Genomic DNA, 27,479 nt, shown 5'->3' with positions numbered 1-27,479 from the left:
CAGCGCCGCTGCTACAGGGCCTTGGGTGAGATCAAGAGGCTGGTTTTTCTTTGCAAGCACTTCAAACCCCTCCTTTTTTAAGCTGTAATTGTACCATGTTTTGAAAATAACTCAAACATGCAGCCTAAGCACAGCAGCATGTGGTGCTCAACCTGTGACTGTGGCCTTTTAAAATGTACCGGTCTCAATAGATATAAAAAAATCTCCCCAGTAGAGACAGTTTCACATATTTGGGAGGTTGGGTTTTTTAGAAGTGTTGCTCCACTGCACATACTTAATAGCTTCAAACTTAGAGAACAAACCTGTCACAGCAAAGGGACAACAGAGGGGAAGTAAATACTGGAAACAGCACTCTTGCTAATAGAGTTGACAAACAGAGAAGGCAATCTGGAAAAACTCTGTTTATTAAAAGGAAAGCTGTGCTCGAGCTGTTGCTACCTGGCTAGAACACTGCTTACAAGAAATATCTTCCATTTTACTGTGCTTGAATAGACCTGTAACATTTCATTGCATGTATTGACAAGACAAACTAAGTTGCATCTTCCCTTTGAGCAGGAGCTTCTACTTAAAACACAGCTCCTTTTTAAAAATGGTCAGAATTGAGATGCAGCTTGTTTATTTTACTGTTGCCTTCCCAAAATGAAACACAGCTGTTGGCTACTGTTCTCAGCCCAAGAATGCTACAGGTACCTGCCTTCCTTTTCCGTGCTTGGCGCTGCAGGCGTGCTCTGCGGTTAGGTAGGAAGCGTTCCCGCTGGTTTCGCAGGCAGTCAAGGCATTGGACGCGGCAACCCCCCAGGTTCTCGCTACTGGGACTGTTTGACGAGGCGGAAGGCTTCTAGGAACTCATTGAAGTCGATGTTGCCATCCTTATTGAAGTCAATGCTGCGAACTAAGTCATTGATGCCATCGTCTGTGAGTTCGATGTTCATGTGGGAGCTGAACAGCTTCCAGGTTTGGTGGAATTCCTCAAATGAGATGAGACCTGCGGGGGAGGAAGGCACAAGCCCCATCAGTGCAAGGTCACCGTGAGCACCTGCTGCCGGTCAGTCCCTGCTCAGCGTGCAAGGAGGGACCCCTGCTCAGGGTCGACCTCTCGTCCCACCCCTGCTGCCTACCGACCCTGAAGGAAGGAGAGGAATTACTCCTAATGTACAGTTCATGTGCTGCAACTAAATTTCTTAGCATGGAGAACACTGGCTAAAATACAACCTCAAGCAGTAAAGAGACATCATACAATTTGGGAAAACAAATTATGGCAAAGACTGTTGTATTGTCTGCTTCCCAAATTTGGTGGAGATGACTGCTTGAAAGCAGGTAACACTCCAGAGCCCAAGTATGCTGCATTACTGTCTTTGTATTGACAATTTTTGTTCCGAACTCCTCCAGAACCAATGATTATTAATTCTCTACCTGGACTGCACGCTTACCTTCAAAATACCTCATGTTTGTGGAAACACACAAGGCCTCATCAGAAGCTCCTGAGGCAATAATGCTGACTGAGGGAGGACAAAAACCCAAACCCTTAAATAAAAAAGCCTTTGAACATAATAAACGGAGCCCAACAGAATAATGGAACGCAGTGACCAACGCCTCTGCTTACCTGAATGATCTCTGTCTATGATCCTGAATATGGTCTCCAGGTTGGATCTGTTGCGATAAATGACTTCGAGCAAGCTTGACTGGATGTGCTGAAAGACAACGTGTTCACACTCTTTCTGTCCTTTCTGAGAGCTCTGAGCAGTTGGTGCAGACCATCCCATATATAAAAATGTTTACTTCTCTCAAGAATTTGCCAGCAATGCACTTTGCTTTGTGTGTGCCTTATGGACCCTCTGTGTTATAGCACAACAGCAACCTGCCGCTTCCAGACAGACAGCTTTTCCTAGCAGATAAGACACTGGCTTGGACTATGTTTTGTAACCATTGCCGAGTTGTTCTTGCTGGGCGGAACCAGGAAGCTGTGATTCAGAGAATGAAATATCATTTTACTGCTCAGAAGCCTGCATCCAGAACTACCTCCAGGTTTTGATTTCAGATGTGTTTATTTCTGCAATGGACTAAATGCCTCTGGACTTCTCAAACTAATGCAAGCTTTTCCATCAACTTCAGCATGATTTCAGATTATCCAGGAACTAGCCACTCTCACTCTCTCACAATCTTGTGAGCTGCTTTGCCATCACCCCTTGACGAAGGGGGTGAACTCTTACCTCTTGGCTGCGCTGCTCCATGGCCAAATCGTCGAGCCAGCGCTTGTACTCCAGCATGCCGTCCGCCGTGCTGCGCACCAGCTGCGGCCGCAGCATCCGCCAGGGCAGCCCCAGGCGCAGGACCGACTCCACCGCCGTCGCCCAGTTGCTCAGCGTGATCCGTCCTGCAAGGAGAAGGAAGAGCCGTGGAGACCTCTGAGAGATGGGCAGCTGAAAGGACATCAGGACAACTGGCACGTGCTTGCTTCTGTGCCACCCCCTGCTATACCACTGTTCCCTTGAGGTGCTCTGACAGAGGCAGCTGCCTCAGAGGACATCCCTCGCTTTTCCCGTCTCTAGAGACATCCCAACAGAAACACCGAATAGCAGCAAATGGGACCAAAGCTGTGGCGAGGTCCGACACAGCCTCTCCTGTGACAGTAACACACCAGACTTGACTGCTTCAAGCCTGAACCACCAGGGACTTAACCTGAGTCTCTTGGCTCAGATTTACCTGTATTATCCATGTCGTAGGCCTTGAACGCGCTGATGAGGGCTGAGGTGTGAGCAAAGAGCTTCTCCCGCAGCGCTCGAAAGGCTGACTCCTCTACTCTGCTGATTCTGGAGGATGCAGCAAAGAGAGAAGTACATTAAAGACTTGCCACCAAGTGCAAGAGAAGCTGCTCCTTCCCAGTCCCTGGCCTGCCCACGGATTGCCCAGACCCTCGCACAACTGCTCTGCACAGCTACGGCCGCTTTGCACTGCTCGTGACAAGGTGCTGCGTGGGGGGAGCACAGTTCCCTGCAGCTGGTGCAGTAAATCCCTGCAGCAATTTGTGAAGTAACAAAGCAAAAGGGAATCTCAGCAAGGGTCAAAAGTTAAACCTGGATGTTGAAAAGAGAAGCTGAAAAATCAGCAGCCTGTGAAAACGAGGCCTTTTCTGCTCCTGTAATGCTGCCTCCTGAAACCTTGAGCTTCTCTCAGTAATTTCTGCACAAAGCTTGAATCCTCCTCTAGTGCTATTATTTAGTAAATCACACTGTGAACGTCAAACTTTCTCAAAGCTCCCAACGTCTCCCTTTCAGAATTTTGACTTAGTGAATACAGAGCAACTGGAGAAACCTTGCCTTTGGGTCATGGTGAGAGTATGGGCTGTCTTGTTCGCTTGGTACTGAACAAAATGGGGAATGAGGTCCGGTCCCAGCTTCACGTAGGCTCCCCTGTTGCTGCCAATCTCGTAGTAGTTTGAAGCGGAAAATATGGTCAGCACCTAACGCCCAAAAGAGAGACATTTAAAGTCAGTACATACATCCTCTATTATATATATGTGTGTATCAGTGAAAACAATGCAACGGATCCCATCTGGAGTCAACAGACTGTGAAAGCAACATGTTTTCTGTGGAAAAGGAAGAGTGAGGTGGCAGCTGGCCTGGGAGCCTTACAGGTACAAGTTCCTTGAGGGTGGCACTGGTCTCACAGCCACGAACTGGGCTTCTGTGATTTCACTGTACTCCCCCAACAAACTTCCACGCTCCCCTGCAGGGAGCGGAGGCAAAGTGCCCCGGCTGAATCCCTGAAGGGACCCTGGATCTCCCGAGAGCAAAACTCTGCTGCAGCAGCTTAGTATTATAATAACACCCTTTTGTACATCATCTTCAGAAACAGCTGCAGTAAGTGGGGGCGAAGGCACAAGCAGGTTCCGATCCCTTCTCAGCTACCGTGCACAGGGACGTGCTTTGCCTGCACAGCAGATGACCCCAACGGAGCAGGTGGCTCCAGGCTGCCCTGACCCAAGACTTCACTCCCACTAAGGCTGCTCAGGATTTTGTACGTGCTGGAAGAAATGCAGAGCTGAGACAAGCCACCAGGGAAACACAAGGATCCTTCACGCCGCCCCCCTCACTGACCTTCCGGTTGTGACAGAACTCAAAGCCCTCTTGCTTGCACTCGTGGGAGCGGATGAGGAACTGCAAGTTGTACTTCTCAAGGATCTTCCCTGTCACGTCAGGCCCAAAGTAGCAGCCACCACCTCGCACCGTATTTACTTTGCAGCCCTCTTGAGGCATGGGGTCGCTCCAGAGAATGTCTAGAATCTGAAAGGATTGGAAAAGTTCACTGAGTAAAATGTACCCAGCAGATGTCACAGGCTGATCCACCACAGAGGTGACATTATTACTGGCCTAGAGCTACAGACACACACAAAGTGTCTGGGGGCAGAGGAGAGTCCATAAATTAGGCCTGATACAGGCTTTCCCTTTGCTGCCTCTGAGATTTCAAAGAGCCTTGCCTGTCCTCCCCCATCCCAAAACACAGGCAAGAACACCAGCAGATCCTGAGGCCATGAGCAGGCTTAGAATTAAACCCCTTTGCTCTCTAGCCAGGACATTCTGCAGCCTTCAGTACTTTAAGTAAGTGCCGACTCAGTAACCACTATTTGGATTAAAGTTTAATCTCTTTAACCCTGACCTCAATATATAGCTTTATGCTGATAAGGTGGGCAATGCCAGGATGTCATATGTAACGAGAACTAAGTAACAAATGGTTTCAGAGTGCACAGAAGTGGCTTACAGACTGGTCTAACACAAAACCAAGATCCCAGACCCAGAGCACAGAAAGCCAAAAGCCCAGTAAAGAGCCGGATAGGAGAAAGGCAGCAGCAGAACAGCAGCTAGCACCAGCCTCACACACAGCTCCATCCTCCCAGGTGACTCTCCTGCACAGCTCTTCGGTTGCTAGGGAATCGTGCCATAGGATGGGCTGGATGTAGCACAGGTATCTAACAGAACATCCCCAAGCAGCTGAGACCCCCGGCTCACAGCACAGCCCTCGTGACCGCTCTTTTTCCACAGAATGACCAACACCAGGCTGGCTGGGGAGACAGAGCAGGAGGGACAGTGGAGCACAAACCCCATTAGCCTGCCCACCAGAATTTCAGTGCTGAGTTGCTCTGAAACTCCACTACCTGAAGCTGCAAAAGTGTCTCTGCAGAGAGGTCTGTGCACTGACCCACACTTTTCATACTGAGATTGCTCATAACAGATGAACAAACCCGCAGGAGGCACCCGCAGCCTACCGAGCACAGGGCCCCACTGCTCACCTGCTTCCACTCCTCCTGGCGAGTCCAGCATGGCCCGTCCAGATCCGTCAAGGACACCATGCTGGAATAGGTGAGCTCCTCGTCCTCCGACTCGCTGATGTCCACCAGCCGGCGGCACCACTCGATTTGCTCCTGCACCGTCTGCCGGACCCACCTGGAGAACTCCAGCCTGTTGGTCATGCTGGGAGCCTGGGTTGGCCGGGGCTGCGGACACAAACTGAGGGCCGCCTCTTTCTCGCCTGGCTCAGACTCTGCTTTGCTCTCTCCGTTTATTTCCTTTGTTTCCACATTTGCATTCGACTCCTTTCTTTTCTTCCCTCTTAACACAGAAATAAACTGAAAGAGGTAAGAGAGAAAAGTGAGCTGGTCACACTGCTTGGAAACCTTCATCTCCAGCTCTAACAGCTTCCATTGGAAGGCTGTCAAGTGACCCAAGTCTCCAAGCCTCAATTGTCTTTGCTGTCATCGAGCGCTGATTAATTGTGGGAGGTGACTAGTGCCATCCTCTCGGATATGCTATTCTTGGTTTACAGCTGGTCTACATCCATCCTGACTGCCTCCTCGCCACAAATCAGCAAGCACTGTTGTCTCTTGCAGTATCTAAGAAATAAAACCTACTTTGTTCCTTTGAATTTTCTCAAGCATGTCCAGGTCAGTGGTGTCAGAGATGCCCCCGTGTATAACAAGAACTTTCTGATCAATCAGGGTGGCCAGGGGCAGCCAGCAGAAGACATTCTGAACCATCTTCAAGATTTTCTTCCCATGCACCTAGGAAGACAGGTCAGAAAGGAAAAGATGAAGCATCAAGCCTTCAAAGTCTGCATCTTGTGGTAAAAGAGACACAAATGTTTGCCCACCTTGTATTTCTGCATTACTTCCTTGGCAAAACCGTAGCTAAAGCAACAGGGGAAAGAAAGTTCAGTGAGGTTTCGCAGCGACACTCTTGACATCCCAGTCAGCCCCGCACAGAACCCGTACCGTAAGTTCACCATGTGGTCCTCGTGGTTCCCGCGGTTGAGGTGAACCTCCTTGGGATAGATCAAGAGGAAGGTGAAGAGGATGATGAGGATCTCGAGGGACTGTTTGCCTCTGTCTACAAAGTCCCCGTTAAACACATAGGACTTGGAAGGGGAAGGAAGGCCATTCTGTAAAAGCAAGGAACAGGTGCATGTTAGAGAGGCCTCCCTGTGATCCCAGTATACGTCCGCCCCAGCTGCACGTTCTCCCATTCCTGCCCCAGGTTACCTTACGCAATAGATCCTGACTCTTACTTTTATCCTGTGGGCTCCCAGTGGGACATGCATTAAAAAGTGAATGCTAGAAGTCAGGAGGTACCAGAACTCACAGAAATGTCCACTGGCACTTCCCAAATGTATATCACAACACTTCACTTCTCCCGGATTTCAAAGTCAGCAAGGGAATAAGCTGCTGCTTTATGAAACCATTTAAAACGGATCAAATTGACCTGGAGAATCACACGTGAAGGGCCCAGTTCTGCACATGCTTGTCAACATGACCCATATGATACCTCTCACAATGCCTGGCCAGCCTCCCTCTCCAAATACGCTGCCTACCTTGTAAAATATGAGGAACAAGTCATCCAGCTGGCCATGCAGGTCTCCTAATGGGCACAAAAAGACAAGTCACAGTATGTTTGCCTTTAAAAGACACCAATAAATAACTACCTATGATAACTGAGTGACCACCGAAATATTTTGGGAAGTTCAAGGTACAAGTACATATTTTTCAGGAATATCTCAAAGTTTAAAGATTAGTCCTAGAGCAGGAAAACAATGGTGAAAAGCTTTATCTCTCAAATTACTTATCGCTCTTATCTTCCCCTGGACAAATATATATCCTTGTATTTTCCATCCATACCACCTCCTCTCCTTGCATTTTTACAATCACCGTGCTTCAAGCAGGCTATGCCAAGCTAAATGCTACCATCTAGTGGCAGGAGTTTTTAATGACATGTCCCCCAATCTCTCTGGAAGCCAAATGCAGACCCCACAGACAAACCCCTGTCCCGTTCCACACCAAGCAGCAGCAGGGCCACGGAGCAGACCCGCTCCAGCCCAGTCTTGGCAGCAGCTCCAATACAGCATCACAGGGAGAACCCACATATTTTAGACAGCCCCAGTTGCCTCTCAAAGCAACAAGCATTTTGCTTACGGACTGCGTTTGCGTTCCACATGCAGTACAGACAAAGGCATCGTGCTCGTGCGACTGTCTGACAGCTGTCCCAGTGGCGCAGAGCCTGCGCAGCGCCCCCCCAGCCCAGCGTACCGCACACCGTGACCTCCTCGCTGTAGCAGGTGGAGACATGGCTGATGTTTGGCAACTGCTTCAGGTGCTTCCTGGTCTCGTGCAGAAGGTTTAAGACATAGCGAGCGTGGAGCTGCTACTAGGAGAAAGTGAAGGGATTAAAGCAGGAAATCGATGACCTCTGAGCAGCAACGCCGCTCTGTCTGCAAAGGCCCCACTACGATAGCCTGGAGGGCCGGAACTCCCACACAGCTCTCAGCGGGACAACGGTCAGTGCTGACCTACGGGCTTACCAACGAGATGAGGCAAATACTGGGCAACGGCAGGATGGAAAAGACTTGCCAAAAGCAGCCCAGCCGCGGCACTGCAGGCTGGCAAGAGAACACAGAAGCCCTGTGACCAAGGCTGGATCCGCCAGGCAACAGCACCTCCAGAAGAGCAGAAATTCCAGCCCTGCACAGGTAAGAAGCTGTTTCCTACAGGTCTTAATCTTCTCCACATTAAGCCAGGCCCTGAGCTGCTGTGTATCCTGCAGAGATATGTTTGCTCAAAGCCAGGCTGCAAGCATTTCATATTAGTCAAGACACACACATTTGTTTGAGAAGTGGTTTTGTTTGGAGAAGGATGTTTTGGGCTATTTTGCAGTTCTGCAGCGTGACTGAGGGTGGCAGCAGAACACTGCAATTGTGTGAGAGCTTAGTGCTGCTGAGCTGGTGCTGGACGTCCTCAGCAAAACCCCTCATTTCACATTTTAAATATGAGTCAAAGTTGCATGGCAGAAAAGGAAATTTTAATTGGCTGTTTCCATCTAGGCCATCCTATACATTTTTTGCAAATTGAGGAACCGCAACAAAAAATGACATTGTTTCAACATGGACTTTTTTCCATGGGGCTTTTTTCCTTTGAAACTGAAATTTACGTTACTATGGACACACAGCTGGGAAAAGTTTGCAGTTTTGTCAGAAATCCATTTTCAGAAAGGAAAAAAGTAATTATGGCGGGGGGAAATATCTACAAGATCATTTCCACCCCAGCTTTGCTTAACAGCCTGTAAGCTCGTTATACCCCATCCAGCTTAGTTTGTTAGGAAGTCTAAAACTGGATTGTCCATCCTACACCTCTGTGCAGAGAAGGGGAAACGTGGTTCCTTTGGGGATCCTTACTTGTTTCTGTTTGAAAGCTTCCAGCAAGGCAGTCGCATGGTCAGGAAGGAGTGGGAAAGAGAGACGGGGTCCCGTGTAGGAGTCTGGCACCTCCAGGGATTCGTAGTCACAGTATTTTTCCAGCTCTGCCTCTTTGAAGCTTTCCCCGCTTACGAACATGCGACTGATAAAATCCCCTGGATGACAGATTGTGTGGTTTGATTATGAAAAAAAAAAAAGGAGAAGGAGACAAGGCAAAGTTAAGTTGTCTCAATACACCATTCTAGTAATTTGCTAAAGAAAAGCTCGTGGCTTAGGCTGGAGCTCATGAGCAAGGGCAGCAGGGGAGGCGAACTCCTCGTTAGACACCACTACAGAATTTGCAGAGGGGAAGGGCCGCAGGGACGGGTGTCAGTGCTGGGAGCCAAGCAGCACTGCCAGCTGCACCGCTTGCTGCAAAACTGGTGGAGACAGATGGACATCGGTTGCCATGGCTAACTGAAATCTTATTTTCAATGACAAGCGAAAGCAAACTGTGTAAAAAAGACTGTCTCGTACATCCCACTGTTTTTTCTAGCCCTGCACCTACATTCTCAGTTGCACAAAGTTTGTATAAATACGCTTTTTTTAAAAGACATGTAATATCTCAGATCCCAGCTCAAGGAACAGGACACTATTGTCCTGTTTTATACAGATATGGAAAAAAAATCCTCCTCAACAGAGCTTTGCTGTGAAATATACAGGGTGGTTGTGAGAGAAAGGGTGACAGCTAGAAAGGAAGGAGCCAGCACTTCAGCAGGTTGTGGTCAGCAAAGTCAATAGTTTATTTTGACATGCTACCATCAGATTTCAGACCTAAGCTCACGAGCAAGCTCCCAGCACTAAGAAATAGTGTATCATGCTCTCTGCAGACTCAGAAAGATACTGTCTTGGTTCTCAAAACACTTGTTTCCCCCCACAATTCAAAGAGAGAGACTAAGTATGAATCAAATCAATAACCTGGAGCAGCGCCCTAGTTACCCAGCATCAGTGCTCAGAGACAACATACTGAGCTTTTGAGGCCCCTTCGAGCTCACAAGGAGTCGGAACTGCCGACATCCCTCGCGCAGCTCTGGCAGACTCCAGCCAGTTCGCTCCCCGTCCAAATGCCTGACACCTTCACTCTTCAGACTTTCTTGGCCCCCTTTGCCATCCTGAAGGGCCACAAACCAGTAGAGGGTTTGTGCTGCTGAGCTGCTGGTGCCACGTCTGCAAACGGCACGTGGAAACTTACGCTCTTTGCTGCTGCTCGGTGTGAAGTGGTCCATGAGGTAACTGAAGAAGTTGTGAAGCTGCAAGAAGAGAGAGAGCTTATCATCATGCGCCCTGGAATGAAATGCTACAGAGCCGCACCTTAGGGCATCTGCTTTCTGGAAGTACTATCTGTGCGCTTCTCACGTTGTCTGGTATGTACAGCAGATCATACTATACTGATTCTAGTTTTGCGTATCTGGTGATGAAATCAAAAAAGTAGCTGTACATTCAGCCATACAGACCAAAGTACATCTGTAAGCCCTTTCTCTCTCCCCTAACAGCAAGGCAACCATATAAAAGCATAATAATCAAAGTTAAAATAAGCCAACTAGGCTTGCTTTTGTGTTCAGACTCGGGAAAAGGCTTAGGATGTGAAACGCTCCTTATAGCTTGCTTTCAAGGTCTGTCACTTAGGGTTTCATCACACACAAGCAGGCAGGAAATCAACAGGAAGAAAGGTGCACACGTAGGATGTATTTTCCCCTTGGCACCTCACCTTGATCTGGTCCTGCTCGCAAGCGTACTCGATGGATTGAAAGATTCTCCAGGTGCAACGGCGGCGCATTTCCAGCCGAGCAACGTAGCGCCGATACCACCGTTGGATCAAGACGGCTGCCTTGAAAGCTGGAGGAGAAAAGCAGAGGCAGCCTGCTGAGCTGCAGCAGCTGAGATAACCTGCCATCGCTGCTGGCTCCTCAGCACCAGCGTTAGCAACAGCTTATTAGGGCCTAAAGATCTAAACACGTTCTTCAGTGTTAACAGGCTGTCTCTTGCCTTTCTAGCTACCTTCATCACTTTCATGTCCATCTTACAGTCCAGGTACCGGGGCTTCAGGAAACCAGAGATCTGACTGACGCCACACAGGGAGTCGTCAGAAAACAAGACACCAAGTCCCCTTCTAGAACCTTAAAAATATGGGGTTTGTCTACCTCCCTTTAAGTCAAATAAATACCTCAGCTTTTGCAGTTCTGGAAGAACTTCAGAGGGGATCCATTCTAGCATAGATGTTAACATACTATTATCTTGGAATGGAATAAAATAAAGACAAAATGAACCCACACAGTGAAAAGAGGGACACAGATCTTTGGCCACTTAATGACTCTGCAACTGAAAATGCTAATTTACCAGATCTGGCAGTGTTTGTACTAGTTTAGAAAAAAATAACAAAATAGGAAGAGAAAGAGATTTATCCACATTTGATGAGGATCCAAGTGGTAAACTGATTGATACATCATGACATGAGCTACTGAGAGCGTGCCAAAACAGCAGCACTATGCACAAATCCGCAGCAAATGAGTGTTGTCTTCCTCCTCTGAAACCATTTATCACTATCCGGAAATAGTCCTGAAGTTGCTGGGAAAGTCCATGGTTCTGTGCTGCTGCGGGCACCAGACAGCTCTAACATACATAAATGAAAGGTGGGGTTTTTCAACAAATGAAACAGGCTGAATCACAACAGTATGCCCGCACTCTTCATTTCTAAATCTAGTTGCTATTTTCGCTTTCAAAGCACTTTGCGAATAGTTCGCAGCATGCTGCTGTTCTGCCAATGCTGGTAACTGAATGAAACAACAAAATAATCTGTTTATTTTTTTATGCTTCCTTATGAGTAAAGTCTGACTCATAAACTCCCTTAGTTCCGTAGCAGACCTGAGTGCACACCCAGAAACCTGACACTATCGCACCGAGGGTTTCATGAAAATAAATCACTTCACAGCCTCGAGAGCCACAAACACGTCTGGATCATTAGCAGAGATTAGGAGTGTTGTGCTGACATAATTTTAAAAAAGCACACTTTTTGCTTTTCAGCTTTTCTTAGCCGCACCATCTTAACCTTCTGTAGAACTGGATTTATTCTGGCTTTGCTAACGCTTCTGCTTAACCAGTGCTGCGCCACTAACGCAGAAGGGAGTCCAGGGGAAGCAGCAGGGTGACACCGTGTCTCTCAGTGCAGCACGTGGCAGCACACATCTCAGCCAGCAACTGATGAACCCATCGGACGTTAGTTCTAACAGAATTCCTTTCTGCCGCTTCATTTCTGGTCAGGGTTTGATTGATATTCATCTAATCCTGGTCTAAATAGCTGTTATCTTGTCAAGCCTGTCGGTCTGCTGCCTGACAGCTGGGACTCCTCATCACAGGATACGGAAAGACGTGACCTCACCTCAATACCATCAAGAAAAGCAGTTAACTCGGGAAACAAATGCATCCACTGAAACCTCCCAAGAGATGGACAGGAGCACATAGGAAAAGATTACTTTGCAAAGAATGACTCACCATTTTCAGACTTCTGTAGAGAGTACTTATAGTTGACATTTACAGAGCTACCAGACCCCATGTTCTGCAACCAGTGCTCCTAGAACGTTGCCAGTATCACCAAAACCACGAGAGATGCATGGAAGACCATTCGGTCAGAATCAAAACAGCTGCAACATGTCCCACAGTGCCGAGAATCTATAATTAAATATATTAACACTTATTAAGATCAGCAAGCAGATGTCTTGCCTTGTGCCCAACTACATCTTCTACTACCAGGTTCTTCCAGCTACTTTGTTGTCTTCTAGACAATCTGGGATGAGGACTTCTGTCTTGCTATTCAAATTTCAAGTCAGCTATATGAATAGGAATCATTTCAGCACCTTCCTAATTGTATAAAAATAGAAGACATGGTATATCTAGGTATGGTAATTGTACAGTAGATGTATAAATCAGGCATTCGTGTGCTCTCACAACGCATCACATGCCTAATTTAGGCTGTTAAACTCTTAGCGATATGGCAGTCTTTCTCCTGAACCATCATTTCGGACACCACAATAGAACAGGACTGATTGAGCTCCGAGAGCTGATGACATTGGGAATCCTGGTGCTGCCTCCCCGCTCCCTCACGCCCAGCTGGAGCGCCTGGTGAAAGGGCTGGAGTGCTACACATGGCTGCTTGTGGGAGGCATTCGCACGCTGTGCAGGAAAAGGGAAAAGGCCAAGGCTTGGGGTACTGATCTGGAAGCGCCAAAGTCATTAAATTGACTCATTAACAATCAGTCAATGTAAATATTCATGGACATAGCCATCTGTGAAGGATAACGCTCATGAGCAAGGAACACACAGATGGTGTTTAAATCTATCTGTAGTGCCACAGCTACAGGGGAGATAAGTCTGAATTAACAATTAGCTATCATAAGAAAATAATCAGCTTTGTTAAACACTGCTTCTCTTCACCTCATGGAACTGCTGGAGTGTGGGGGCATATTATATTCTATTATATTACATTACATTATACTATGCCATCTATTACTCAGGTGCTGGCCAGTGTAAAAGGACGGGACAGTCAGACTTTGGTCATCTCGCTGTTGCAGAAAGCTCTGGTCAGAGCAAATGGATCCTGTTTCCAGATTAGGTCACACTTGAGGACAACCAGAATGCCATTCACAGTCAGACATGTTTCCTCTCAAAAAAAAAGAGCAGGAAGAGCACAACTCCGTGTGCTACTGCCAAAGCGGTCCCAGGCTGTATCGCATAGGAATTAAACAGATTGTTATCCTGACCCAGAACTGGGAAGGAGAAAGCTGAGAAACGGAGGGAAGGAAAAAAACACCTGCAAAAATGTTCAGCCTGGTGGTTGCAGGAGACCACAGCTCAAGGCTTGTGAAGGGTGAGGACAGCGTGAGTGCAGAGGTACCTCCCAGCACAGGGAACAGTCTGTCTCCTTGTCTCGCTTCCTGCAACCCTTTTGCCTCTCGGAATAGCCACAGATGTGCAGAAATGCTAATGGAAGGAACACGGCTGGTGTTGCAGAAGGTGAGCAGTGCAGTGTTTGCTCAGGAGCACCAGCCGTGCCAGGCAACATTTCAGCACGGAACATACCTAAAGCGGATGAAATGCTGGAATTCTCTACCTTGCCCAGAATGCCGAACTGCACCATCTTCACAATACCTGGGTGACTCAACAGGAGCACACGTAGCAATGCTCTCAACAAAATACCTGTGGCTCTAATTTTATTCTAAGAACGTTGTTTCATATCGGTGCCAAAAATGGCCTGATATCACAGCTGAATTATGCCCAATTACAGCTGGTACTTTATGGTTTTTGTGCTTCACAGTGCAGGTACTCTGACAACTTTTCAGATTATTAACTACTCAAACAGACAATTACACACAAAAATCAGAATCCCTAACATGTAAGGCTCTCATTTGTAACCTCCTGTACAAGGCAAGTCTCATTTCAGGAACCCCTCCCCTACCTGAAATCCTGTACCCAAGAGAAAAAAAGGAACAGGGGCCCATAAAGACACAGCCTGGAAGACCTGATGAACTTGAACAGTTGGCATCACCTTAAATACAGGCTGCACTGAACAGCCAGGTGAGATGAAACAATGCGTCAGGAAACAGCCGGCTACCGACCGCTCCTTTCTCCCCTTGCTCTTGGCCAGCGTTCCCCTCCTGCGGAGATGCTCACATTTTCTCTGGTGTAGCTGGAAGGCCCCTGAAACAGGTTTTCCCCACTGCAATACACTCCTGCGAGGCCCTGGAATGCACTACTGCATAGAGCAGCTGCAGCAAGCGTGTGCTAAGGAAAGGCAGGTGGTAAAACCTACTGTTTGTACTGAAACCAGGGCAGAACTAAACCATCAAAAAAGCTTGGGCTCAAGAGCCAGATCTGGATATAGAAAATTAACAGAACAGCAAAGGTTGGTGCCTCAGCAGGAGACCACAGAAGCGCAGAAAAGATGCACGTTCCCTGTTCAGCAGACTTCAGTGTCCTGCGGGCAGGAGAACACGGAACAGCCACTCTCCACATCCGCCTCCCAAGCCATCGGGCAGCATCCTCAGCTTTGCAGCTCTTCCAACACAACCTGCTGATTCATCTGATGATATCCCACTCCTAATAATAAAAATGCCAGCTAATTCTAGGTAAAGTGACAATACTGCCTTGTCGTCTTAGAGTAAATACCGATGTGCCACGTGTACATCAGACTTGGCAAGTCCCGTAGCTGGAAAGGAGGTGGTAAAGCTCGTTTCATTTTACACGTGCCCTGACCTCTGCGCCTGCACGGTTACTGCAGCACCAAAAAGAAGAATTTCAGAGAAAAAACTCCCAGCCACTCTTGTATACAGCTTGACATATAAAAGGAATATCTTGCCTCTAAGCAGGGGTGCTGAGTAACTACTTCCGAACACTAAACATTGCTGAGAAAAAAAAAAAAAAAGAAAAACGCAACTTACCTTGCGGCCAGTTTCTAATGTGTGGATTTACTAAGATAAGCACAATAGAGGCTCTCCACTTTCAAAAGTTTTGTTTGCATTCAGTGCCCAAAGTGAGTAATCATCTCTGCATTGCTTGATTACAGACTCAGAAAGCCTGCTCAGAATGTCAATAATGAAGCAAGCTGTTCCCTGGGCACGCAGCAGAACCTGCGCGTCTGTCAGCACCCGCGGGACAGAACGCGTGCTGCTCTGCAGCAGGGGCAGAGCATCCACAGCTACTGCACCCTTGTTTTGAGCAACCTTAAGAATCCTCTGCCATGTGATGCTTAAGAAAGACTACAGGTCTGAAATGGATTAGGATTACTGGAGGGATTAGGAATGAGAAATACAGTATGGTGGCCACTCTCATCTCGAGGTTCAGCCCTTACACACTTCCAAGCTGCCTTTTGTGAAATGCAAACTTCTGGAGGAAAAAGAACTAAAGGTTTCACCCAATCCCTGTGCTGGGCTGAACAAAGGCTTTGGAGTTTGTAGCTAGGGAATCTATACTGCAGAAACAAAAGGGTGGAAGGAGGATAATGTAATTAACTTAGTTCTATTTAATTACTCAACAATTCTAAGTCATGAATCTGACAGGGCTTGAGAAAACGGAAAAGCTCTTTTACTTCTCAGTCTCTAAAAGGGGAGACACAAAACAGATGAAATCTCAAATAGAAGGATGAGCAGCAAGTAATTAAAATAACTATAAATGACCCTATTTAAAAAAACCCTACAAACAAACAAGATGCCACAAACCACCCAAACCCTCTGAAAACAATTAGTGCTACATTTTAGTGTTTCCAGCATTGTTAAGATGGTTTTATTGAAAGTATTGATAAAAAATGCAGAGAGAAATAATTGTTCAATTTCAGTTTTTAGGAAAAAAAGCAGCTCAACACATTTCACAAGTTAAATCATCTAGTTTGTAAGACAATTCACCAGTTTCTTAGGTGTTTGCATTTTCACATATCATTAAAACTAAGACCAGACAGCCATATACCCTGCTGGTTAGCACAGAAAGCACACCACCACCACAACCCAAGTAGGCATGAAGGTTTTATTTTGTTGCTTATCAGGATACCTGAGTGTTTATAAACAGGTGAAATGCAATGATTTAAGAAAATAATTTTAAAGAACAAAAAGCAAAATAAAATTAGACCTCTTCAAATCTAGTTTTCTTTCTTAAATCTGAACCCCCACACGTTTCAATAACCTGCTCAGTGGCTGGGCCTGAGCAAGTTCTGAACAGCTGGGCACACACTGACGGGACAGGAGCGGACAGTTGTTCCTGAATATTCACGGCTACCACTATTCATACACCCCCTCCGGACCTGTTTGAACACACTGGAAGATGAATACACGCTGAGAATCCGGCACAGCCCTGCCAGGGGTAATCAGCCTCACTCCGCCCAGGGCAGGAGAGCACGCAGAATTACACCTGCAGGGACTCCTGCGTCTGTCCTCGTGGGCGGCTGTTGCATAAAGAAAACCTGCTGGGATCAGGGGTCAGTGCCTGCTCTGCGTAGTAAAGACACAACGTTCTGAAACCTCGCAGACATCAGAACCTCCGTTATTTACACCCTTCTCCAGGAACTCTCTGTTTTTCAACTTTACGGGTTCTGGCAATCGCCCGCTCACACCGTTGAGCAAACTGGGTCAAGCCACAGCTTACAGCGCATTATTCAGGCAGAAGTAGGGGATGCAGGTAAGTAGGTTATGACACTTACCAGACTCAGGGCAAGGAGATAAAGTGCCCACAGCTGCAGAAAGCGCGCTCTGGAACAGTTTGCATAACCGACACACAAATACTGCAAATGACATTGCACGTATCTGGAAACAGTGTTCTGACCAAACATTTGATCGTATCACTGTCTCCCTGGTACAACTCTCACAGTGTCCAGTGAAGGTATCATCTGGTTTGACTCTTTAAACCCTTCTGTATTTCAGCTCCTGATGTCTGATGAATAAAATAACCAGTCTCCAGCTGTGCACACAGCTACTCCTTGAGCTACAGTTCCTTACCAGACACCAAATAACCACTCATTTAACAGACTGAAAATCTATGGCTGTGTTCCACAACCTCTGCTGTTGCTAGATTAGTGCTTTTCATATCTCTAGGGGTCCTCTTTAAGACTACATGCGTGATCATGAAATGGTTGTGTTTAAAATGTGTGGTGCAATGAGAAATACAGTCAGTGACACTGGAACCCTGGATTTCAAGAGAGCAAACTTAATGCTCCTTTCCCTGTCTCCTGGGAATCTGCCTTTGAGGGCTTAGGGCTCCATGAGTGCTGGTCAGTTTTTAATAACCCCCTTTCAGAAGCACAGGAGCAGACAATCCCGGTGGCTCCAGTCGAGGCACAAGAGCAGACCAGCCTGGCTGAACAGGAAACTCCTCTGACAGCTTGGGAGGAGAAAAGAAGTCGTGCAAGCCCTGGCAGTGAGGTCCAGCTTTGCAGGAAGATCACAGGGCCATGGCTTGCAGGTGCAGATAAAAGACAAAGGCCAAAGACCAGTTGAAACTGATCAGTGTTGTGTCAGACAAGAGGATTTTTAAATACATTATTAGCAAGAGGAGATCTAAGGAAAACATTGGTGATGGTCACCTAATAGGGATCAAAAAAAAGCCAAGACATTCAATATATTTTTTGCGTCAATCTTCACTAATACTTATAAGACCCTGGGCTGCACGGCCCCTGACTCAGAGGATCTCAAGTGTGGAACAGCACCTTTCCACTTGTGGCCACCAGCATTGTGAGGGAGCGGCGGTAGCAGCTGGATCTTCACAAGTCCACGGGGCAGGTTGTCCGGCTGTGAGATGAGCAGGTGCACAGTGCAGTGGGTGACGGGTGGAGTTCCGAGGGTTATAAGGAATGGGACCATACCGAGGCTCAATCCTAGGGCCATTTCTGTTCAGTGTTTCTATCAGTGACCAAGATGCAGCAGTCAAACACACTATTACCACATTTGTTGATAATACCAAACTGCAAGGTGCTATTGAGGGACAAGAGGCTTTGCAGAGGGATCTGGATACACTGGAGCACTGAGCAATCATCAGTGGCATGAAATGGAACAAGAACAGGAGCCAGGCTGTGCACCTGGGCTGGAGGAACGTCTCTGACAGGACACATGGGAGCAGCTCAGAGTTGCACCAGGGGAGGTTCAGACTGGACATCAGGAGACAGACCCACAAGCCACACAAAATTTATGACATTTATTTCTTAGTCAGCACATAAGTACATTGAAGTTGCACAACTCTTTCCAAAAGCAGTAGAAGCCGTTTTTATCCATCAATGTCTGCTAGAACATCGAGGTAATTACAGTAAAATCAAGCAAGCTTCTCCTACAGTTCATTAACTGTATCATCTGCAACACTTCAAAAACTAACAAGTTGTTATTTCTCAAATGGTTCACATAATTAATAAGCCAAAAACACTGTACTGCTTGTTAGAGTGATTTTTTTAAAGCGCTTAAAGGTCTTGGAAAGCAACAGCTTTTCACCCATCTTGTCTGTTGAAATAAACAGATAAGAGACCACAGGTTTATATGGAATTAATAATGAAACAAATGCTTTAGAATCTCTAAAAGGAATGCCTCTTGCTAAAATACAATGCTCAATATAATTGCTACAAACATTAGCGTTTAAACTATTCACGCTGAAATGCAGTTTCTTATGCTCCTGCTAAGGCCATGCAACCAGCGTTGCTGGGGATAGAAATAACACCACTTAATATCTTCCGTTGAACATCAAGTTACCGCATGATGCACCTTGTGAGTTCAAGCACATTGACTTTTTCTGCAAGTTTACAGGACAAAACCCTATAGCAAGTTCAGTCACCTGTCACAAGTTAAGCTGATCTTTCTGGGTGCCGCGAGCACCAGCCCCTCCTGCTGGGATTCACTTCGCTCCGGTGGCGCTTCCTGACACGGCCACCCAGAGACACGTGCAACGGCACCCAAATGGGACTGTACCAAAAAATAGCTAAAACCTTTATGCAGGGCCCCTCTGCCTTCAGGTCATAAGAACACGGACCCCTTCCACTCTCATCAAACACTTGTACTAAGATTATCTCCGAGGGTTTTGCAGAGGAAGTCAGTCATTAACTTGGTTTCTAAACCCAAGGAAGGTGTTTACCCAAGGTCTATAAGCTGACCAAGGGGGGAATCAGGGATTCAGACGGGGTCAGCTGGTGCCACCGCAGGGTTTGTCCCTCAGGGACTCTCCCGCTGCAGTTTTTATTTGTGTACAAGCAGCTACAATTACCAGCACGCTACTTACACCTCTTCACGTCACCGTTCTGATCCACGTCTGGTACTTCTCTGGAAACGCAGCGCTCATGACCGTGGTATACACTGTGTTACTGGTAGGGAAACAAGAGAGTGAGGGACATTCCAAAGGTAGGAATACAGCTTATACAACTAGCAAAGCAGCAGAACACATTTCAGCAGAAATAAACATTCTGCTGAGGTACGGAAGGATTGGAAAAAGCAGGAAAAACAATGATAAAATGAAGGCTGCTGGCAAAAATCTTTAGTATTTTTTTCTACTTAATACATCAAACTGTATTTCTATACCCATTTTACCACTGTATTAAAAAATTAGTATTGGTAGTCTTAGTTGTCACACAGATGTAATTTCCTTTCATAATTTCCTCACACGTATAGACAGAGGGGAATTCCTGGTACTAACTTCAGAGATGACAGTGCCAAGTTCTAATGTGAATGACTGATCCAGAGAATATATTGAGCTCCATATATAAGTAAAGCAAACAGGATAACCTGCAAGGATGCAGTCTGTGGAACAATGGTACACTGAAGGGAATCTCTTCTGAAAATCCAGGACATGGTATCTAAAAGCTGTGTCCTTTTTACATACCAGGCTGAGCTACATCAGAAACTCCAGATAAAGCCATTTTCCAAGTTAACACAAATCCAGCAGTGAAAGGCATAAATGACTCAGTGGAAAGTGCTGCTGCTCCTCTAAGCAGCCGTTGGTTTCTCTGGTACAAAGGCATTTCACAGTGCCAGACCCAGCCTACCAAGGGGAGCTGCTCAGCCAGGGCGGCGGGCTGAAGAGGACGGGGTGCCGGTGCCAGCGCTGCGCCGGGTGCGCAGGCAGGAGCCGGGCTGGGAAACCACAGCGTGCTGGACAAGGGCACCCGGGGGAGCCCGTGAGTGCCCACACACAGCCCTGCTCAGTCCAGCACCCACCTGTTCAGGACCGGCTTCACCGACAGCACCTGCACAGAGAGCGAACAGCGGCATTTCAGCAAACCAGGGGGGAATTAAAAGGCTACTTAGAAAAAGCCGTGGGATGACATTACAAGAAGGAATAATGCAAAGTCAAGAATCACTCCTGCTTTATTTTAAACAGACATTTTACAAAAAGTATTTCTAAAAAGCCCACTGAAATCCACAACATTTAAGTTTTCAACACTACCGTGACACATCACTCACATATAACACTATCTGCCTGCTGTGCTATTTAGAGTTGTGTCTCAAAGAAGGACTGCACAGGATGGTGAGGGGTTCACCTCTGGCACTTCCAGCTGGGATTGGCAGACTGTAACAAAATGACAACGCAGGGGCTCCAGAAACATTGGAACCCGCTTAGTCCTAAAGTCCGGAGATGTTCATCCATACACCTTTTCACCACGCCTGCCTCGCACCGCTTTGAAATCCCTGGGAAAACCCAACTGCACTTACGCTTCAAATAAACAAAACATGAAGTCAATGTGCCACAAAGCAGAATTTAAAAGAAATTTAAAGAATTTAAAATAAATACCTTAAAGAGCGTGTCAAAATTGATGTTCTGCTGTCCAGTAGCATTGAGAGCTTTGATGGCTGGAGTTCTGCAGTAAGACACAGTATTATTGAACACATTATTGTACAATTTCTCGCTAAATGCCCCCACATGAAAACGCTTACTTCTGCCCAAAATAATCTTGAGTTGTGTGACAATCTAGTCTCGCATTGCTGAAATTCCTCTATTCCTGCACCACGAGTACGGAACAGCACAGAACCTGCCAACAGCTTTCTGTGCACTCCACGGCCCCAGGAGTGCACCGTGTCTGCAAGCGCCTTCCGCGGGCCACCAGACACTTCCCCCCTGCCTCTCCAGTCCTTTCACTTCTACTAGACTGTTCTTTATGGAGAAATTCTTGGTACATGCCCTGCCCTTGCAGTTACCACATTTTAAATCATTCAGCGCCATACAGACTTTATTCTGGCAGATGTGAACATCACTCCTTACCTCATCTGTTCCTGTTTCAGTAGCATTACAGAACCAGAACCAGCTGCCTGCTCAAGGAGCCAACATCTCACAGAACACAACACCCTTGGGTCTAAGCTTTTTCATAGTAAAATGTTATCTCACCATGGAGCTCCAAACTAAATTTACCTTCGATCGTCAAAAGGAGGAGGGGTAGTCCAATGGTCATAGTTTGTCTCCACACGAAACCATCTATAAAGCAAACAAAAGGCAAATCAGCAGGTAATTAATTAAGGTCAAGAATCAGTATCTCTGTACTGCTATAAGGAAAAACCTCCTCAAAAGCCTTTTTTGTGTCTCTTGCAATGCCAAGGGATTCTGTGTTGACACAACTTGTACCATTAACTACTGGACACAAATAGAAAAGGATCAGCTTCTGAACTGCTGCTGCCAGTGACAAAACTCCGGACTACAACAAAAGCAAGATGAGGCCTTTAAAGAGGCGATCAGAGCGAAGGCTGCGGCCGTGGGAGTGCGTACAGCACAGCCTGCAGCGCTGGCTTTGGAGTGCTCGGAGCCCAGCCAGCTACTGCCAAACAATACTTACTGCCTGGAGTCAGTCCATGCAGCTTTGCACTGCAGGGCAGCTATTCAGGATCTGCTTCATATGATGCCACAAAATTCACAGGAACAATTTTTTCCAAGCCTTCAACCCTTTACCACATTAGGTCTAAACTCTTTGGAATTACTGAATTGACTGGTGCAATATTTGGCAGATAGACAGGAAAAGCCCTTACGTCTCATCACCAACAACAACAAATCCACAACAAACACCAGCCCCACAACACAACTAAGCATTTTTTTGTACTTACGCTCCATTTAAAGGATCAAGAGGCCAGAGGTCTGCTGGCCCTCTTCTGTTCCTCGTGATAACCATGCCCTCCTTGGGCGACACGCCTCCTACGATATAGTAAACTTCAGCGATGATGGGAATGGCAGCGAGCCGGAGAACGGCCGCCTGGAAGTCCTCTGCTCTGCTCAGGGTCTGCAAACAGGAGACCGCGGTCACGCAGGGAGCACGGAGCACAGCCCAGCACCAAACCAGGCACTGAGACACCTTAAGGAAGAACAGGCTAAGCTTTTTTGTGTAAAGCACTACTTGAAAATATTTCCTGAAAATAGCTTTGCAAACTGACTAGTATGCAAACATCACATGAACATGACTAGTAACTGAACTTATTAATCCCAGCTTTGCAAATATTCAAAGAAAACAGTAAAGATATAATACATACACACAGATGTACATGTACATATGTGGTGGTGAAAAAAAAATCTGCCCTTCAAAAGACTGTGCAAATTCAATCCTCAAAGTCTTTCACGTATCCCACTGTTGCTGGTGAAAGCAGATGAAAGCAGGAAGAACCCACTGCACATCTTGGTCTTGCCGGTGGTTTTAAGAAGATGTAGGTAACAGTGTGAGGGAAGCAGAGGCATTGCTTACAGCGAGCCTGGCTTTTCTCCAGAACCAGCGCACTCATCTAGCATAAGCTGACGGTTCTGCTGCAGCCCATGAAGCGACTGTTCAGGAGCAAGGCCACAAACTACCCAAGTGCTTGGTTCCTGCACTGCGTTCCGTTAGTAAGAACGAATATGGAGAACAGACAAACCAAATTTTTCAGGAAGTTGGGGAAAGCCTTCGAGAACAATTATTTCTGTCAGTAACACTGCAGGTAGTAGTCACATCTCAAGCTCAAAATATCCAATAAAGTCTCCAGTAGACATTCCAGTTCTGCCTGGAGTTTTACCTACAAACCGCATCATTCACACTTACTAGAATTCAGGAATCTAAGCAGCAGCAGACCTGGTTTATTTTAGCAGTAGCCTAACACAATATTCATAGAATGCCCTACACAAAATACCAGTTTAACTCCTGCCACTCACCACTGAGCTCTGCATTTTTAATATTGGTAACATTGAACAACGTGTAAAATAACCAGTGGGTTGACTATTAGGCATCCAAGAGTGCAGCTGCCTCCATTTGTTAAATTACTAATCAGAGCTGCCTTCAATAGGCCCTAGGAAGGAAGCCCTTGCACAGCTCCTCAGAGGCTTCTGGCCTGGATTCCAGACGGTGCCCACGAAGGGCTGGAGCTGCCTCTCGTGCACAACTGACAGTCTGGGGACAGTGCCCTCTTACGAAACGCATTCACTTAGCAAGTCATCGAATTGTCTGTGAAACGCCAAGTCGGAACGTGGAATTTACCAGGAGTTTGTAAGTACAAATGACATCAGTGTGAAACGGGAGAAAATTATTAACTCTCTGCACTTACATCTCGGACAAGCCAGCTGACAGGGTAATTCCGATTGAGAAAAGCAGCTATTGCATTTTCCCACCATCTACCACCCTCTGGAGAGAAAAGAAAAGAAAAAGAAAGTACGTGTTACATATGCTCTATGCAATCTATCCTCCTGCCTCCCTTTCTTCTCCATGCCGCTAGCTCTGCAACCTTTTGCTCTGCTGCCTTACAAAAGAGCGGTGCAAAACTTCTCTAATTCTCTAACTGTACCACTATCTTAAAACCATCACATTTTGGCAGCTTAAACCAAACGGGCAAAGCACACACCACCTCAAAGTAATCAGAGCCTCTGTACCATCTTGAGCTGAACACTGCTTAGAACACCAAATGCTGACACTGCTCCTTTTCTACTTTGTTACTTCACTGATATCTAATACATCAAAGATGCAAAATGGTGCTTCTCCTCCCCTTGTCTCTCGAGCTGCCCTCTGGGGACCAGCATGTGTGCTTTCAGCCCGAGGCCAGAGGAAGCCATCCCATGTCACCTCCCGCCTGGCCGCCGTCACCGTGCTGTTCCCTGTGGGAGGATGTGGGAGAAGGGCCAGAGCAGGCAGCAGGGAACCGCAGCGGGGTACAGGACGCCAAGGGGGGGAGACAGATCCATTTTACCTCGTTCGTCACCGGAGACTGTGAACTTGTGTGGACTTTGGCCAGTCCATAAGCCTACGTAACCAAGAAAGGTGGTGCCTTGATACGCTATCTGAAACGGGAAACGTGCGGCGGCTCAGCATTCTGAACAGAACACTTCTTCAAACACAGGCAACGTTTTGACACTACATCCTGTACTGCTTCTCTTATATAAGTTGCTATAAACCACTTTGCCTTACAGTAAAATTTGCAAAACAAAGCATAAAAAGGACGGCCGCCCATCACACCTGCCCGCGTCTGATGAACTGCACGTCAACCGTGACCTTCCGCAGTATATCCACAAAATCGTAGTCCAGGTTCCGCCCGTGGTAAACGTTTCCTTTGTCATCCTGAGCCACAATGCTAGTACAGAACCTGCAAAACCAAAAAGGACAAAGAACGAGTTAAGCAAGAGCTATGACAAGACTTTCCATATTGAAGTCTCGCTGAACTAGCTCAACAATTCAGAAGGAGTAACTGAGTTTACCTTCTGCAAATTGTTTTACTAACACAAGCATACAAATAAAGACGTTGAATTGTATTATTAACACTTCGGAACTTGAGACAGGCTCATCCTATACTATTTGATAAAATTTAATTTCAAATTGGAAAAAAAAGGGGCAGAACGCTTTGACTGGAGCTCTGTGTAACTACACAACATTATCATATACTATATGACTCCATAAGGATAAACAGTTTAAACCAAATCCTTTCAAACTGAAAACATCAGTGGTTCAAGTGTCAGCCATTTCAATAATAGTCACCTCTTACCTAGAGCAGGAGCTGTGGAATTTACTTCTTTTATAACACTTTCAGTTTTGTTTAAACAGGCTTAGTAAGTACATTGAATTTACTTTCTCTGCAGTTATGAGTGTGTCATTCCAGCGATAAATAACATTGTCTTTCAAAACTGTAGAGGTAAAAAATTTTCCAGACAAGTAGTTTTTTCCTGGTTGGTGCTTTTGTGCCAGTTTTGTTACAGCTGAGAAATTCAAAATGTGATGGGCGCTGCCAGGGCTCAGAGCAGTAAGTGTCCTCTGTGCAATAGGAGAGCTCGCGTTTAAATGACTGTCCCATTGGAAATAATCCTCATTTCAAAAATCACTGAATATCACAGATTGAGAAAAGTGATAATCAAAATGAGTGCAAGTGGCTGCATGCACCTTTTTATTAAAACCTATACAGGAAAATATTCTCAGCATGCTTATGGGCATCACCAAGTGGTTATTAGTCTCCTGCACACGCTTCTAGAGCAAAAGACGGTGCAACTGAGCATTTTTGCCACTGAGGTTTTGTTTGCTGTCGTCCATTTTCTGGTGTCTAAATCAAAAAGTTACATTATATAGGCACTACAAAAATTAATCCAGAGAATGGTTTGGAAGCAACTTTGTCTTAAATGAACAGTTTGATAAGTTACATTACAACTAACTCTTATTTCCTTTTTGATGAAATATGACAATTTAAACTACAAAGTCCTTTATAATTATCTTAGAACGTTAGTGAACTAAACTGTTCTGAACAGATAGCCCTTCCATATTAGCAAAAGCTATTGCCATGCTTTTGTACCTTTATATAAATGTACGTACACAAGTATTTCAGGTACGTGTTACCTTTATTAACAAACAAAAACCCCGCCCTACATTTCTCTTTCAGTTCAGGATACCGACAGGCTAACGAGAATGAAACCCCCCCGCTGAGCAGATGAACTGGTATCAGAACCAACAGCGCGAATCACGTGCCATGTGTCTGCTTCTGCTTTTCTGTGCCGTCTCAGCGCTGCCCCAACACCCAGCTCTACCTCTGTCTGCGCGACTCGGTGAGTACCCCACACTCACGCCGTGGACTCGTAGGCGAAGTTGAGCAGGACCCCATCTCCAAGGCTGATTCCCAGCTCTTTGCACATTCCCAGAATCTCCCCCGCAAAGGGCTGCGGCATAAACAACTCCAGTTCTGCTGCTATGGGCCGAATAACTTCGTGGACCCATTTTGGTACTCTCTCGCTGCAAAACACTCGGGATTAGCTGAGAACGAGACAAAGCTGTTTGCAACACACACTTGGTCACCAGACATTGATGCAATCTGCCACTTGGCTCCCCAGCCTGTCCCAGCTGACCGTGATCACGGATTTGCAGCTTCTCTGCTATAAGACATCCCTGCACCTTACCCCTCACCCACCGCACCGCCTTCTGCACGCCCCCAGCCTCACGTTTAGCACAGGCTTCGCGCTTAACGGCTGTTACCGGCACTGCGCTCAGCCCGGACCACCCTCTGACACATTCCTAGGCGTGCACAAGGCGCAGCAGCAGCGGGTTCACACTCGTACGAGCCCGTGGGAGCTGCCGAGCTCAAAAAGGCTCCGCAGCCCCGCTGTCCCCCGCCCGCCCGCACTCACTCGATGACCCGCGCGACGGCGGCGCGCAGGAACGCGGGGTCGAAGCGCCGCAGCACCGGCAGCCAGCGCTGCTCCGCGGGGCTGTCCAGGCTCACGTTGCACAGCGGCGGCGCCGCGGGGGCAGGAGCGGGACCCGCAGCCGCCAGCGCCCCGCACAGCGGCAGCAGCAGCGCCAGCGGCACCCGCAGCCCGCAGCGGGGCCCCCGCGGCCCTGCCCGCCCCATGGCGCCGAACGCGGCCGCCCCGGGGCAGCCGGGCCCTCCCGCGGCAGGAGGGGCAAGGGGGCCGCGCCACGGCCGGGACCGCCCTCCGGGGAGGGGCGTCGTGTCACCGCGGAGCAGGGGCCCGGCCGGCACCGCGAACACGGTATATCGTTTAAAACAACGGTACAAGCTCTAGATGGTTTCCTGTGTGCTTCTGTTCGTCAAAGAGCAAAGGCAAACAGGGACCTGCCCCTTTCTCCATCAGGGGTCATTAGCTCCTGCACACCTGCACACACAGGGATACTGTGCTCAGCTGCTCAGGGTAAATAAGGCAGAGGAACATCCAGTTCGCTATTGTCCTTCCCCCCTACTCCCCTTGGTGTGGTCTCTCCAGCCTTTTTCTATTTAATGTCAACATGACATTTATCTCCCCTATACTGATTTTGTTTTCCTCAAACCATA

General features: G+C 47.1%; 2 protein-coding genes across 3 annotated transcripts; both read right to left on the bottom strand.

The window, feature by feature from the left end:
• Window positions 1-806: 806 nt before the first annotated feature.
• Window positions 807-12,651, bottom strand: PPEF2 (protein phosphatase with EF-hand domain 2; the record flags this gene model as incomplete). The annotated part of the gene is made up of 15 exons (XM_082051185.1): window positions 12,265-12,651; window positions 10,484-10,611; window positions 9,968-10,025; window positions 8,716-8,891; window positions 7,574-7,688; window positions 6,862-6,908; window positions 6,145-6,432; window positions 5,906-6,055; window positions 5,288-5,623; window positions 4,098-4,283; window positions 3,318-3,460; window positions 2,704-2,810; window positions 2,211-2,374; window positions 1,604-1,691; window positions 807-985 (listed from the first exon to the last, which is right to left on the bottom strand). Exons 1-15 carry the CDS (start codon window positions 12,323-12,325, stop codon window positions 807-809), a joined length of 2,226 nt encoding a protein of 741 aa, XP_081907311.1. The 5' UTR covers window positions 12,326-12,651.
• A 5,775-nt stretch (window positions 12,652-18,426) lies between these two features.
• On the bottom strand, window positions 18,427-27,074 carry NAAA (N-acylethanolamine acid amidase). Of its 2 annotated transcripts, XM_082051006.1 has the most exons (11): window positions 26,815-27,074; window positions 26,258-26,422; window positions 24,671-24,797; window positions 24,405-24,495; window positions 23,769-23,845; window positions 22,311-22,483; window positions 21,628-21,690; window positions 21,013-21,079; window positions 20,439-20,467; window positions 19,507-19,588; window positions 18,427-18,737 (listed from the first exon to the last, which is right to left on the bottom strand). In XM_082051006.1, exons 1-10 carry the CDS (start codon window positions 27,036-27,038, stop codon window positions 19,513-19,515), a joined length of 1,092 nt encoding a protein of 363 aa, XP_081907132.1. In that variant the 5' UTR covers window positions 27,039-27,074; the 3' UTR covers window positions 18,427-18,737; window positions 19,507-19,512. The 2 variants fall into 2 exon arrangements, with proteins under 2 accessions (XP_081907132.1, XP_081907133.1); XM_082051007.1 differs by lacking the exons at window positions 18,427-18,737; window positions 19,507-19,588; window positions 20,439-20,467 and adding an exon at window positions 20,509-20,909.
• Between the last annotated feature and the right edge of the window lie 405 nt (window positions 27,075-27,479).

This window comes from Streptopelia decaocto, assembly GCF_964273445.1.
Source record: "Streptopelia decaocto genome assembly, chromosome: 4".
NCBI classification, from domain to species: domain Eukaryota; kingdom Metazoa; phylum Chordata; class Aves; order Columbiformes; family Columbidae; genus Streptopelia; species Streptopelia decaocto.
This window is presented reverse-complemented; position numbering and strand designations above follow the sequence as displayed.

What these genes read in the sequence shown, in the direction of transcription:
- NAAA (XM_082051006.1), bottom strand. Translation starts at nt 27,038, where the DNA reads ATGGGGCGGGCAGGGCCGCGGGGGCCCCGCTGCGGGCTGCGGGTGCCG. An exon ending in GCCGTCGCGCGGGTCATCGA is followed by an intron (nt 26,423 to 26,814) that starts GTGAGTGCGGGC and finishes AGTGTTTTGCAG; the next exon opens with CGAGAGAGTACCAAAATGGG. An exon ending in AGTCTCCGGTGACGAACGAG is followed by an intron (nt 23,846 to 24,404) that starts GTAAAATGGATC and finishes TTTTCTCTCCAG; the next exon opens with AGGGTGGTAGATGGTGGGAA.